This window comes from Eptatretus burgeri, chromosome 3, assembly GCF_056783735.1.
Source record: "Eptatretus burgeri isolate ZD-2024b chromosome 3, Ebu_testis_v1, whole genome shotgun sequence".
NCBI classification, from domain to species: domain Eukaryota; kingdom Metazoa; phylum Chordata; class Myxini; order Myxiniformes; family Myxinidae; genus Eptatretus; species Eptatretus burgeri.
The window spans coordinates 47,913,468-47,929,211 of NC_140963.1; the positions used below are offsets into that span (position 1 = coordinate 47,913,468).

At 44.1% G+C, this 15,744-nt stretch overlaps 1 protein-coding gene across 8 annotated transcripts in view; it reads left to right on the top strand.

Moving 5' to 3' along the window:
- VWDE (von Willebrand factor D and EGF domains) overlaps window positions 1-15,744 on the top strand; it is a 304,919-nt gene that overhangs the window by 284,730 nt on the left and 4,445 nt on the right. For 5 of the 8 annotated variants that reach the window (XM_085873161.1, XM_085873160.1, XM_085873159.1 and 2 more), the window contains 4 exons: window positions 3,231-3,326; window positions 3,928-4,023; window positions 5,846-5,943; window positions 8,498-9,595. In XM_085873161.1, the coding sequence (XP_085729287.1) occupies window positions 3,231-3,326; window positions 3,928-4,023; window positions 5,846-5,943; window positions 8,498-8,548 (341 nt within the window). In that variant the 3' untranslated portion in view covers window positions 8,549-9,595. The other 3 variants (XR_015056094.1, XR_015056095.1, XM_085873162.1) reach the window with 3 other exon arrangements.

Sequence of the window (15,744 nt, forward strand, 5' to 3'; positions counted from 1 at the left end):
GTGGCTTGTTGCTCAATAATGCGGCACATGAGGAAGAAAAAGGAAAAGAAAGATTGCAGCAACCGAATGTGTTGGATAGCTCAACAGGTCGTGTACTGGCTTTTGAGTTTGACTGAATGAGCTCACCGGAGATCAACATCGCCATAGTGATGTTCTGGATGTTGTTTTTTGCCGGCGGGGGTTAGGGGGTTTAGGCAGGCGAGGGAGAGGTTGGGGATATTAAGTCCCATGTATTAAAATGTAGATATTATAGATCACATTGTAATCTTTTGACAAATGTTAGTTGTGTTTTTTAGATGATGCTATATGGCAAAGCAACATCTTTTGGAAAGCCATATACTTTGAAGTGTGCATTCGTTGGTTGTAGAATACATTATATGGATATCAAAAGGAGGAATGAGGTCCTCAGGACCCATAGTACGGGTCTTCTTTTATTTTTAAGATTAACTTGTTCGGCCTCTGTTGTGATGTTTTCAAGCTCAAGTATCAGAACATATTCAGCCATTCGATATTATGGCATCGCTGCTGCTTGAGTTCTTTTTAGATCCTTGTGGAGGATCTCTAAGTCTTACTCACGCTGTTGTTCTTCTGCTTCTTCTTGTGGACTTTTTTTGTTTCACAGCCTACAGTTTTCATCGAAACTTCCTGAAACTTGGCGTATATATGTAAAAATACCACGCGCAGACAGTAACCATCTCCGATTTTGGAAATTCTTCCGAGAAAAAAAGTTGACGTCATAATTTCGCCGCTAATGGAAATCGCCGAAACCATTATCTCAGAAACGAGGCAAGCTGTTTGAATTTTGTTTGCGGGAATCAAGCCGGGCATTAGCACAGATAATTTATCACAAACCTGACACATCACAATGACGTCATATTCTTTTTTTTATGACGTCATCGTTAAGAGGACAAGGATCTTGGCTCATTTGAGCTTGTTAGGATTGTCATTTTGAGCCGAAACAGCTTGTGATTGCAGCTCGTTTGTTGTGATCTTTCCTGAATGCTCTTGAATATTCCGCAAGGTTTACTTCATCACTCCAGTCGCTCCAACTATTACTGGTATGAGGTCGATCTCCATCCGTTTCCAAATTCTCTTCACGTTGTAATCTTTACTTCATTATACTTGACCGCCAAGTTCAAAGGCCAGCGAAGTCATACCAAAAACTTTGTTAAGAAAAAAAATTGTAGGTGCTGTTCCCTTGCATGACGCTCAGCATTTAAAAGGAAACAACACAGATAAACAATGCTCGGAAGGCTATGGCAAACCACCCAGTATAACTCTTGCCAAGAAATCCCTTCAGCAGCACTAATGCTCTGTAAATAGTATGGTACGTCTAAATCAAACAATAATGTCTATCCAGTGCCCTGTGACGCAGTGGCGACATGTCCAGAGTTGCTTCTCAACGATATATATGTTCACAACTTGTGTGAATGCCCTGTTGTGTTCACTGGAGGAGAAAAGGATTTGTAAAGGACCACATCTGGTGGCACTGCCTTAAAACAAATTATCATACTTGATGGGATGCTCATGTGATATGTGAATGTTATGTGCATTGTCAATTGTTCATTTTGGGACATGCATTCTTATCTTGACTGGGAGGTTGAAGTTTTATTAGATACGAGCAAATACAGCCCATCGCTTCGCTGACGGGAATATTAAGGGGGGAAAAAGGGAGGGAGAGAGGAGGGAGGGGAGAGAGGACGACGGGGAGGAGAGAGGACGGAAGGGAGGAGAGAGGATGACGGGGAGGAGAGAGGACGACGGGGAAGAGAGGGGACGGAGGGGAGGAGAGGGGATGACGGGGAGGAGAGGGGACGACGGGGAGGAGAGAGGACGACGGGGAGGAGAGAGGACGACGGGGAGGAGAGAGGACGGAGTGAGGAGAGGGGAGTAATGGGGTGCTAGGAAGAGGGTGGAGTCATGAAAGTTTTGATACCTGTAAATCAGAAAATACTTTATAGTCCAATAAATATAAAGATAGGTCGTTTATTGAATAAAACAAGCACACATGCTGATCAAAAACCTGTCTGTATTGTCCAAGCAATCACTAACTACAAACAAAAAATGACTAAGTTTTATATTATTGCAAATAGTGCCGGCGACAATGTCGGAGCGGGGGACGTTAATATAAGCTCCGTCCGACTGGCCGATCATCCGTCCATGTCCTTTTGTGTATGCGATATTTTTATAACCGTTGAACATTTCGCTTTCATATTGCAGATATCTATTCCTCATGACATTATCTCAACCTGATTTGATCACGGATGTGATTGGCTGAATTATGCTGTCATGGCAACCATCTCGGGAATTTGGCTTGTGTACATAATATTTCAAAAAACGTTCAAGATTTAGCTTTCGTATTACAGAGATCTATTCCTCCTACCACCCAAAAGGTGGACAACCGAGAGTATTAGCTCCTGGTTTTTTTTTCTGTCTTAATTTTCTTCTTTAACTCTTAATTGAGACATCTCCTCGATGTATTGATTCTTTTGTTTTCGGCTTTCAAACCACTGACTTTTTGTTTTTTTGTTTCTTCATAAATACTTTTCCAGAATTCTTCCATTTTTACATATATATATATATATTTTTTTTTTCTGGGGATTCATTGTCACATTTTTTTTCTTCTTTTCCCCTTGGTTTTGGTGAAATTTCTTCGCAGAGCCTTAGTCTCAGCCTATGAGGGGTCTGTATCCGTATGCTTCTCTTTTCAAAATTGGAATCCAGAGATGTCCATTAAGGAAGGATCATGGATGTTGGGCAATTTGGGGTTACAACGAGACCTGCAGCTTTCCACAAATGGCCTTGGGAACCCTGCATGTTTTAACAAGGTGATCGCCGGCTCTCAGGGATCTTGCTAAGAAGATCAATACCCACAGGGTTGTGTGCTTCTTCAACGGCTTTATCCTTGCTGCCTGCTTCACAACTTACCTTTTGCTTGGTATTGCATGCATTGGACAGACCACAACCCCATTTTTGTCTTTAGAAAAGAGGACGTGTGTATGTGTTTGTACGTGTGTACATGTGCGTGTGCCTCCATTCTATTGTCGATAAGACCGACTATGCTTTCTTTACAGCCATCTACACTACCCGTAGATGCTTGTTGCAGGTATTAGCATTTACATTTCATTGCTCGATGGAAAAGCAAAACATCCAAGATGAGGAAAGGGATTCTAACCCCTTACATTATTCTTTCCTCTTTTTCTCTCCCAATTGTTATTCAACACCCCCAGGTGTGTGCAACCCAATGTGCCTGAATGGAGGCAAGTGCGTTGGGCCGGACATTTGCTCCTGCTCCTCCGGATGGGAGGGAGAAACATGCAACAAGCGTGAGTTCAACATTGATGAGCTCCTATTGAAGAGGATTAGTACATCGAGATACCTTTCAAATTCAAGTTGGATGTCGTTAAATGTATCCATATGAAGAGTGAAGTGCAGCTCATTTGGTTGCATAATCATGCTGAGATCGAATATGTCTATTCGTCAGATAAGATAGATATCCACCAATGGGTCGATTTTTCCACTGTTGTGCCCCAAAATACTTTAACATTCCATTTCATTGGAATAGGTTGTTCTGGTGTTTCTGTCTGGGCATGTACCTCGTTAGCTCCTGTATGCTGTCAAGTGTCAGGCCCTCCCATACAAATCACATATATACAGCTGTCTTCTAATATCATTGGTTGTAAATCATGGAAAAGTCTTGTAATATCCTCAACCACCATACAAATAGGCACATGAATTTTCATTTGCAATACCAATGTTTTGTCTTCTAAAATAAAAAAAAAACAATCCAATGGTGGGAGGAGTAGGGTTGGAAGGGGGTGTCAGCTGGAATAACACTTGATCAATCGACATTTTTCTTTCTTTTGCTGTTCTTATGCCATCCCTCTTGCTTGATGGTTGGAGAAAGAGTCTTGGGTTGTGTTTCAGCCATGTGCCCACACGGATGTAAGAATGGAGGTGAATGCATAAGGCCCAACATGTGCTTGTGCAGCCCAGACTGGGAGGGAGCTGACTGCCAAACACGTGTGTACCTTTGCCAAAAGATGGCAATATATAGTTTTATTGTTTGTCCTCGCATTGACGAATAATTAACATGCAACAATCAAAAATGATAGGTGGCAATACACACCTCTCTTCAACAATATTATATATTATTTAGTTTTTTGTACAAAGTCTGAGGTCATGTTTAAGAGTGAGGTGAAAGAGAGTCAAAGACAATGCTTTGACAGTGGCGTAGTAGGACAACACGTGGATGCAACAATGGGATGAATGAACAGAAAGAGGAAAGAGGAGAGAGGTGGAAGGAAACACAGCAACATGAAAATAGATGGGGGGTGGTAGAGGAGGATTAATGAAGAGCGAAAAGTTAGTTGGTAGGGATGGTGTATGCTCTGAAGTGGTGGTGACTCAACAGAAAGGAAAGACTCTACAAGCCAAAAAAAAACAAGAGGAGTGAAGGAGTGGAGGTGAGAGCAATACGGCTGGATCTTGGAAGTTTCACAAAGAGGGAGTTTCTGAAAGATGCTTGCCACCTGGTGGAGGGACAGAGGGATGAAAGAGCAGGAGTAAGATCGGAGGAGATACGGTTTGCAACAGAGGCCACAAACCTTTCTATGATGAGAGAGCATCGGGTTCTGAGGCTCTGATTTTTTTTGTGGAAAATGACAATGACATTGAAAGACTTGTGGTTCCACAGTATCCAAGAGAGACAGGTGTGATGTGAGGGAGCCAGCCCATAAGGTAAGAGCAATAGTTCTCCATTGAGATGGACACAAGGGCATTGTAGAATGTGAGAAGTTCAGACTTGGCGTGAATGAGGACGTGTCGTCTTCAGCTGGCATTGTCGACCAGCTTTGATGGACAGCATGTTCTGCACAGGAGAGGTCGTAGCTGGTAGAGGCCTGTACGTTTGAGGAACTGGACCCATTCCAATGGTTGATTGTGGAACAACATACTGCATGTGGATTTGTTTGAAAATACTTCCAGAGAGACAGGCTGAGAATGCAAGATTTGGCTGTGTTGAAAGACACGTTCCAAATATAAAGGTCACTGGAATTTGTAATTTAGGGTGTAATGTATAGGGTCATCTGCTAATATCTTCTTCTTCTTTCGGCTGCTCCCGTTAGGGGTCGCCACAGCGGATCATCCATATGATCCGCATAGTGATTTGGCACATGTTTTACGCCGGATGCCCTTCCTGACGCAACCCTGGTCGCCTCTTATGACACAGGGATATGGTACACCAATTTTAACCGGGGTATACACCGGCCCAGTATACTGGTACTCACTTCGTCGACCTCAGAAGGATGACAGGCTGAGTCAACCCCCTGGTGTATTAATTCAGTGGCCCAACGGGGCTTGAACTCAGGACCATTTGGATCCCAAGCCGCTGCCCTAACCACTGCGCCAACAACAGGCTAGGGTCATCTGCTAATATGCGGTTTCCAAAGCACTGGAGAGGTCATTAATGCATACAAGGAACAGTACTAGACCCAAGCTGTACTGCCTTGGAGCACTGGGAGAGGAGATTATAGGATTCTGGTGTTTGCAAAATGTTAGTTGTGTGGGTACAGGAAGTCAGCAATCCAGGAAGCAAGGTGGTGCTATAACCTCTTTGATGCTCTGAAAAACACACTTTTCCTATTACATGATCTGACAGCAATAGTTTCAACAACAGTTTGAAAAATGTATATGATTATATCAAAACTTTTTTTTTTAACAAGACAAACATTGATGCCAATCACAAACATTAATCTGCACAGCTCTATCCCCCAAGCTATGAATGCATACAGCTGATGGAATAAAAGCCTGTATGTTGATGTTGTGATTTTGTTGTTTCCTGTAGCCACTTGCCTCTTCCCGTGCTTATTTGGGGGGACATGTGTTCAACCCAGGACTTGTGCTTGCAGGCCTGGTTACACTGGGAAAAACTGCCACAGGAAGGTAGTGTATGTTTCAACAAAACGATTATTATTATTATTATTATTATTATTATTATTATTATTATTACTTTTATCCCCTTTGCAAAGATTGACCAAATTTTGTGGTTTGGAATCGAAGTTGGAAATTAAATAATTATTCATTAATATTTGTACTGAGGTCCATGCATGTTGCCGACTCAAACATGCACCCCACCACACCCACCAAAATGCTGTGGTCTACACTGTCACAAGGTCTACACTGGTACTCATTTCCCCGACCTCAGAAAGATGACAGGCTGTGTCAACTCCACACGGTGTTAATTCAGCAGCCAAGCAACAGGGCTCAAACTCAGGAACCTAAGATCCCAAGGCAGCCACCCTCGCCACTAAGCCAACACCAGACTTGCATCAATGCTGTGAATTAACGATTGAAATCAGTCCACAGACCCTGTTCATCCTTATAAACAATATAACTGACAGGTTAGCTGAGAGGTAGCATACTTACCTTTGAGCATTCTAATCTGGGTTTGGAGATTGCACTCCAAATTGTTGCTGTCCTGTTTCACGTGCAGCGTATTGCATCATAGAGTGCACTATCCTTTCAGATGAGAAGTTAAGCTGGCCGTCTCAACTATCAGCATTTTCTTGTGAATGTCCAACATCTGCCTTTTGAAACAAGTACTTGAAAATGTGCCAGGAACCTGACAAAATTTCGAATTCCTTCCCCAAATACTGGTACATCCTGAGAGGATATGTGGTGGGTGGCAGTGCCCATTGGCATATCATGGTGGCTGACTGCCAATATAGCTCCCCGATATTATTCATCCATATGCAGCACAAGGCTGCCAAGTAGCATCATGGGCTGAGGGCATGGCTGTGCCACTGATGCAATGCCCTCTGCTGGCCAGGACAGGGATTTGGAATTTGGCTGTGGTGCTGGCAATGGCTCACCTGCTCTTCGTGAAGGACACCATGGGATCCTTAACGTCCAACAACTAATGCTGGCAGAAGGGATTCCCATTTAATGGCAGTCCGAGGCACGGCACACACATTGATTAATCCCCCTGCCTGTGGAACACCAAGATAACCGTTTAATACTGGGCTGGGATTCGATCCCAGGTTAGACAGCTTGGAGGTGAGTATGCATACCTCTCGGACATCCTGGATGACCAAATCCCCAATGACTAACATTGAAGGAACGGTCTAGGTATCGCATGATCAATATCTATGCAAGACCAGGTTTCTTTGTTTGTTCCTCAAATACATTGCCAACCCCTTGAGATAATTTCCCTGAAATTTGCTGACCACATTATTTTCACACGTATCATGTCAATGTCACAATAAAAAAATTTAAATTCTTAATGAAATTGATGTAAGACGTGACATCAAGGCACTTTGGCTGATCGAGCGTTGTACATCAGGTGCCCCCTTTCAGTGAGAGGGGCAGAGCTTCGACCGTGTTTGATTTGATAGTCCAAGTCTAAGCGACATGGAATTGAACCTATTGCATTTAAATATTTATTTTCCAAATGCAGGAAGGGAATTAATAAACAAACGGTGTTATTATCCACATAACAAATTATCCACAACATTACCCTCATAGTCATAAGTTTCTGGCTCCTCATACCTGGGGCCCCCGAGCGAGCAGTCCTGACCAAATCCTCATGGTCTGGTATTCACTCCCCAAACGGACAGCTATTCTCCCTCCTGTTTGTACTGCTGTCACTGTCCACTGTCTAGCACTTGTTCTACACTCTCACTTCCTCCTGAGGCCAGGCTTGCTGAGGGTTTAGTGCTTCGGTCTTATCGACCATTGAACTAATTTTGTTATCCGACGCAACACCATCCACTTTCACTTCCTTCTCCATTTTTATGATGCTGCCCTTGATCTTTAACATCATTTGCAACACTTGTGCCACATCTGATTTTGAGGAACCCACTTTTTACCTTCCATAATCTTCATCTTTTCGTCCTCTAATTGTTTCATTCTCACTTCCTTGTTTTTCCAGTCTTTCTCAGCTGTTTCTTTCTGTTCCTGCATCTCTTAATGTGCTCGCCTGATCTTATTCGGCTCCACTGCAGATTCTTTTCATGTTTAATCCTTTCTTCTACAGTCTACACTTTTCTTCAACTGCTGGACCTTTTGCTTTTCCTCTTCATCCTTTTTTGTTTCTTTTCTGCATTACTCTTTAAGAACTTACATACCTCCTAAATCTTCATCTTTTCCTCTTCCAAAGCCACAATCTCTTTTTAAACTCATTTTCTTTCTTCTCCATATTCTGTCTGCTCCTTTTGCTTTTTCTACATTTTAATTATTATTATTTTTTCAATCAAGGAATAGATGGCCTTTTTACCTGATGAAGGAATTGTGAAGCTACTGGTTTCATTGACAAACTACCAAAGTGAGCTATCTTTGTCTCCTCCGTGTTCATCTGTGTTATTGTTTACAGCCAATCATAAAGCTAAAGGAATCTTTCAATGCATGACAAAAAACACCTTGAATAATTTGCTTTCAATCTCTGAATGAAAACCTTCTAATCGATTAAAATATATAATTGATGTTATTTCCCAATTAGGTTCCTGTGAAAAGAAGAAATGTCAAATCATTGATTCAGATTACCAACTGAAAGATTTTTCTCCAATCTGGTGCGATGCTGGCGGTTCAAGAATGCACGGCGCAAGTAAGGCCATATGTTCTTTCATCATATCATTTTTCTCCAAATCCAGCACGGGGATGTTGGGCAGCCCATTCCTTCCTACACTTGCATGTTCAATGAATTCAGACGGGTGTTAAATGAAAATTTGTTTTCACTTTGCATCAAATCGTCATGATCAATTTGTGGAGAAAGGATTAATGTTGTTGACCTATTTTGATGCAAAAAAACAAGTGGTGCTAAGTCAGTTACAGAAATCCAGTCGTGTGCACCCAAATTGTTTTGCAATGAATTCCACCCAACCAATTAGATAACGTGATAATTTGTGCTATATCAGATTTATTATGTCTTTAAGAGTCCTCAACAACTTCTGCGTTATTACTAAGTATGTGTGTGTGTGTGTGTGTGTGTGTGTGTGTGTGTGTGTGTGTGTGTGTGTGTGTGTGTGTGTGTGTGTGTGTGTGTGTGTGTGTGTGTGTGTGTGTGTGTGTGTGTGTGTGTGTGTGTGTATTTTGGTTGAGGATCAACTGATCACCGTAGTATCATCATGTGTGATGCTGGATAAACAAATGAATTCCTTATTGAATCACCAGCTGTTTTTACACTTTGCTTCCATTTCAAATATTCTTAAGTTTGGTTTGAGTGCTGACCTAGAAAAAGAAAAAGAAGAAAAAGCTTCAAATTGGTGCTTAAATCCTTTACTCATGTTCTTGTCATTAATAATTATTGTGTTGCAATAGAAATGTTTCTTGTGTTTCCATATCTAATTGGTGGGTGACGAGTTATTATGTCTTATAAATACCTCATACACTGAAATGTATTTTGGAATATCATGTAGTAGTTTTAGAATTATTTGGAAAGTGGAATGTTTGATGAACAGACAGACATTCCTCATGACAACGTGTGTCATTTTTGTTTGCTTACTGTGTTGAAGATCTCTTTCTCTTTCTCTCTTTCTTTCCCTTTCTCCTTTCTCCCTCCACCCCCCCCCCTTTCATCTCTCCACTTCCCTCTCCTATTTAAACAGTGTTTGTTGAATATACAGTCCTTGATTTGATTATCTTTCACGTTACACATTAATTTCAAATATGGTGCTGTTTGATGTATTTTGCCATTTTTGTACAATGTGTGCCTTTTGTATACAGTTGATAAAGTGGTGAAAACTTCATTCTGAACAGACATTTCATTTATTCAGTTTCTTTTTGTCATATGGAGGGGTTTCAATACCCATTATGCAGTGATTGGGCACCATATTGGTTGGCAAGCAAAATAAGCGAGAAAAAGTAAACAAGACCTAACAAGGGTAAATAATTAGTGTAACATTCTATTGCAGTTTCAGAATAACAAGATAAACATGCTGGATTGTAGAGCTACTGATGTTATCGTTGCCAGGGGAAGTGAATACAACCAAAATGGTGGCACACATGGCATTATGGGATCGCTCTGAAAACCCTTTATAGATCAACATCATCAATATATACACTGTTTACATACAGTAGGGTCAGGGACAACGGAAGTAGTCTCCTGGCAGTGGTTATGCTGGATGGTTTGGCCATTGCCTCCCTAGAAATTTGTATGGGCAGGAATTTGGAATTTATTCCAAAGTTCCGGCGATAGCTCACCCACTCTTCATCAAAGACACGGTGGTATCATTAACGTCCACCGATGATCAGTACCGAAAGACAGAATGCCTAGTTTCACGTCTATCCAAGGGACGACGTGCACCATATGTACCTTGTTGTGCCAAAAGGGGTTCTGGCTCTGAGACCCATCCCCTGCCTTTTTTGTTTTGCTTTAGCAAAGTAAAAAAGTAGTATCTGGCACAGTTGAATATGTACCATATGTACCTTGTTGTACCAAAAGGGGTTCTGGCTCTGAGACACATCCCCTACCTTTTTTAGAGAGGTGATGCATAGATACTGGGTCTCAGCCAACGATGCGTCAAAAGCTCAACAACCAGGTCGTCTACGGAGTACGCCAAGGGATTCTGGAATCTAAGAATAATAAAAGGAACCTTCTTCGCACCTTACAGGCAGTAGGCGCTGAAATCGCAAAGATCCAAAACGGGTGTCCCCACCCAAGATGGAATGCACAATGGGTCACCGTGGAGGATTCAACGTGGGTCGCCGTGGGAATATTGCACAGAATGCGGACATATACGTCTTGCTTAGCAAGCAGGACGATTGTATTGCTCAAATTAACCTGCTTCTTAGCGAGAATGCTGGCAAGTTTTAATTGTTTTCACTATCAGACATATCTGGATTTTCACTATCAGACATATCTAACAAATTTTCATCCATTTCACTTTCAGACATATCAGCAGTGGCACTCAAAATTTCATCCATTTCATCGTACGAACTTTTGAAGCGATTGTATGAATGTAGGCTCACAGCATCCTTCCAAGACAAATCTCGAGCAGAATAATTGGATGTCTTCTTCTTGCAATCCATTACAAACGATGGCGAACTATTGCGATCCATTGCAGGATTTACTTTGCAATTTTCTTTTTTCATCTCATGGACTTCTTGCAGTAAATTACTTGCGTAATACTGTTGCGAATCTGGAAGCCATGAGCACACAGACATTCAGGTTCCTATAGCTTAGCTATTTCGATAAGTATGTGTTTTCTAGTTAGAATCCATCCCCTAGTCTAATGGGTGAATAAATGTAAATGCACTGTGCGTTATTTTAATAGTTAGGATTTTTACACCCCTTATAACAACAACAACAACAACAACAACAACAACACACCTTCACCTCGACACCATTGGCAACGTGCGTTTGACCACGTACGTGGGCGGAGTTTCCTCGGCCACCAGAGCTCCGACTCCGCCCTGGAGAGATGGAATGTTCCCCCTGACCAATGGGAGGCGTGAGACACCACAGACGTCGACTTTCTCATGAACCCTCGACCAATGGGAGGCGTGAGACACCACAGACATCGACTTTGTCACGAACCCTGGACCAATGGGAGGCGTGACGTCTCAGATGGTGATCCTTCCCACGACACCCCCTCCCGCAGGAGAAATGACATATAAGAAACGCCAGGGCCTTGGAAAGAGGGTGAACATCAGGGTGAACAGCAGAGTCAGAGTCAGGGTGAGCATCAGAGGAGGAAGTCAGTGTGAACGTCATTGTCAGGGTTGGGCATCAGCTTCAGGGTCGGCTTGGCAGTGATCGGGTTCGAGGTGCCGGAGATCGACTCGTCTGGTCTGGTCGGCTTGGTAGTGATTGGGTTTGAGGTGCTGGAGATCGACTCGTCTGGTCTGGTCGGCTTGGCAGTGATCGGGTTTGAGGTGCCGGAGATGGACTCGTCTGGTCTGGTCAGCTTGGTAGTGATCGGGTTTGCGGTGCCGGAGATTGACTCATCTGGTCTGGTTGGCTTGGCAGTGATTGGGTTTGAGGTGCCGGAGATCGACTCGTCTGGTCTGGTCGGCTTGGCAGTGATCGGGTTTGAGGTGCCGGAGATCGACTCGTCTGGTCTGGTCGGCTTGGCAGTGATCGGGTTCGAGGTGCTGGAGATCGACTTGTCTGGTCTGGTCGGATTGGCAGTGCCTGGCATCCTCCGACGCTTTTCCTCCGTCCCTGGTGCTTGGAGTGGCATCGTGTTGCGGGTTTGAGTCCCACCGAGCCAGATCGTCGAAGAACACACGAGGTGGACAGGTCCAAGCGCAGGCTCTGGTCTCCAGCTCCCTTTCCTCGAGCTGGAAGACTTCAATAAAGACCATTGGCGTCCACTTCTGTGCGTGTGTCTGTGTGTGGGCCCGTCTTTTAGTAAAACTGTTAAGTGCCTTGTACATTATTTGCATTTCATTTCTATTAGTCGTGATAACTCTGCTTCTTCCGTGCTCCCATCCTTTCCCCACCTACTATAAATAAACCCATGTGTTAAATGTATCAGTTCGTTTTTGTGTTTCTTTTATTGGTTTGACATGTTGCGTGTTGGGAATTAGCCAGGCTGTTGCCGCTGTAAAAGGGACATTTGGACCGACGAAAGCTTGGTGACCATCTGCTTGGGTCGCACACGGTTCGAGTGTGCTAACCACTCGTTCCGTACGAGCATCGTCTGAGGGTGAATTTCCCCGGTAGTTGGACGGCGTGAGTACTTAGGTAAATTGGAGTTAGACAAGTGGACCCTACCTCACGCCGTCAAAATTTTGGCAAACTTCGGTCTGATATGGGACCCGTCGGCTCCGGAGTTATCCGGGGTGACGACCTATACATTCCAGGTGATCGGTGGAGTCGACCCTGCAGCTCCATCTGGTGGTCGTGCTCGCAGCCGATACCCGGCCCCGCAACAATACCACCGAGATTTCCCATTTAGACATTGGCATTCTCCTTAATATTTCCCATGAAACAATGGTTACTATGGACGAGTTCATTGAACTATTGCTTCAGAGACGCAGACACTGGAGCCTCCCCAAGGTGCTGTACAGAGCATTTTGGATGAGTCCATTCCTGAAGCAGTGAAAAAGCACCTGCTTAAACCACTGCTTTCAAAGAAACACCGACCTTCTGTCCCACCTCGAAAGAGGAAGGAGAGAAAGTGGAAGGCCACACTGGAGGAATTCGATCCCAACCCTCCTCCAAAAATCAGATCAGTCAGGAAATACCAGAAGGAACTTCTTGGCTTGTTCAAGGCAGATGGCCTCTCATTCAAATACATCGAGTAATTGCTTGCAGACATGCAGATACCAGAGCCTCTCCAGGGTGTTGTGCAGAGCATTTTGGAGGAGCCCGTTCTGGAAACAGTCAAAAAGCACCTGCTTTTAAAGAAATACCGACCTTTTGTTCCGCCACGAATGAGGATGGAGAGAAAGCGGAAGACCATTCTGGGAAAGGTTTATCCCATACCTCCCCAGAAAACCCAGACAGTAGAGAGTACCAAAAAGACATTCTCGAGCTGTTCAAACACGAGGAACAAAAAGGGGACCTCACATTCGAAAAGACCCCCTGGGCCATTGGACATTTTCTGAGACTGTGGTAGATGGATGTTCCAAAATTTCACCGACTCGAGGCCGACCCTAAATCCTCCCTGGAAGGTGTGCGCCTCCAGATTCACCAGAAACTGGTGGAAGAGATCCTCGCATTAAAGGGGGTTAAATTCCAGCTTGCTTTGAAGATTCTTCTCCAAAAGGGAAAGATTTACAAGGAGGGGAAGGAGTGGGTGTATATGCCTGCAGTGTTCCGGGACAAGCAAGAGGCCGTCTTACAGGCCCATGAGATCGACGGTGCACTTGGCACGGCTTTCCCATACATCCTGGAGACCCTTGAAAAGTGGACGAGTCTTGGCTCTGGCTGGGAGGTTGACAGAGTGGAACTTCTGTGGCTGGACAGTGGACATCGCTCACTACCAGCCTCTGAGGGGTGGCTCGTATATTCCACTGCCAGCAGCTCTCAAAAACAAACCAGCTATTGTCAATGTAAAGAACAAAGATAACCATTGCCTCAGGTGGGCGCTCCGGTCTGCCCTGTTCCCAGTGGACTAGAGGGAACATGAAAACAGACCCACTAAATACCCCACAGAGGATGGCCTCAACTTCACAGGAGTTGATGCTCCCATGCCGCTATCACAGATCAAACAGGTGGAAAGGCAGAATAACCTGGCTCTGAATATATTTAGCTGGGACAAGGGGGTGAATGTCCACAGGCTTAGCAAGAAACATGAAGACATCTCCAGAATCCACCTGCTGCTAATTGAGAAGGATGGTAAGTCACACTATCCCTGGGTTAAAGACCTGAACCATCTGCTGTTTGACCAGAGTAAGCTTAGGGAGCGGAAGCACTTCTGTGAGAGTTGCCTACATGGGTACTCTTGCGAGTAGCTGCTGGAGGTGCATAGACCACAATGTAAGGGCATAGGGCAAACTGCTATGAGAGAATAGATGCCAGAGGAGGGGAAAAAAACATGATCTCCTTTCAGAACTGGCACAAGCAACAACCAACTCCCTTCAGCATTTATACTTACTTTGAGGCCCTTACCACCGAGACTGATGGGCCAGAGCTCAACCCCGACCAGAGCAACAAACAGAATATGCAACAGCATTGTGGCTACGGCTCCATCATGGAAAGGTGTGATGGTCAAACAGAGCCTCCAGTGGTCTACCGGGGTTTCAGACGTAGCAGGACACTTCCTTAATGCTATTCAGAAGGAGGGGAGACACATTAAGGATAGCCTAAGCAACCCTAAGCTTCTGAGAATGACACCCCAAGACTGGCAGATATACAACACCAGCACCAGCCACATATGTGATAAGCCTCTGATAGTTGCGGGGGGGAGGGAGGGGGGCAACGCAACTCAGTCCTCGATCACTGTCATATCACCAGAAAGTTTTGAGAGCCAGACCACAAAAAATGCAACCTAATGCTGAGGATAAACCAGAAAAATATAATCACCCCTGTGGTCTTTCACAACATGAGGGGCTATGACTCACATCTTCTGATGCAGGCTATCAGCAAGGTGGAAGGTACCATCACCTGTATCCCAAACAACATGGAAAAGTACATTTCATTCTCTCTCAAGCATGATGTTACTAAGGATAGGACTCAAGAAGGTGAAGAAAGAAAGAGCTCTTCGTTTGAATTCCAGTTCATTGACAGTGCCCAGTTCCTCCTAGCTTCCCTAGACAAGCTTGTCTGCAGTATGATTGGGGCATCTCAAGTGTGCACAAACTGTAAACAGGAAGAGCAAGGAGTCATCAACAAGGACAGGCAGTTTGTGTCTAGGTGTCTGAAAAGTGGCATAGAAAACTGCAAAAATCTAGACCCTTCATGTTTATCCATCACCGCAAGGTATACACCAGCACATACGTACCTACTCACACGTAAAGGGGTGTACCCCTACGAGTACATGAACTCCCATGAGCAATTCACAGATCCTCTTCCTCTTCAGGAGGCCTTCCACAGCAAGCTCAGTGAAGAGAACATCAGAAAAGAGGATTACACTCGCGCCCAAAAGGTTTGGACCACTTTTGGGTGGAAATACATGGGAGACTACCATGACCTTTACCTCCGTACAGACGTGCTCCTTCTGGCTGATATCTTTGAGACCTTCAGAAAGACCTGAAAGTGACAATATTGTCTTGAGCCTGCCCACTACGACATGAGTCTCGGCCTGAGCTGGGACATGCTCCTGAAGAAAACCAGAGTAGAGCTCAAACTTCTCACGG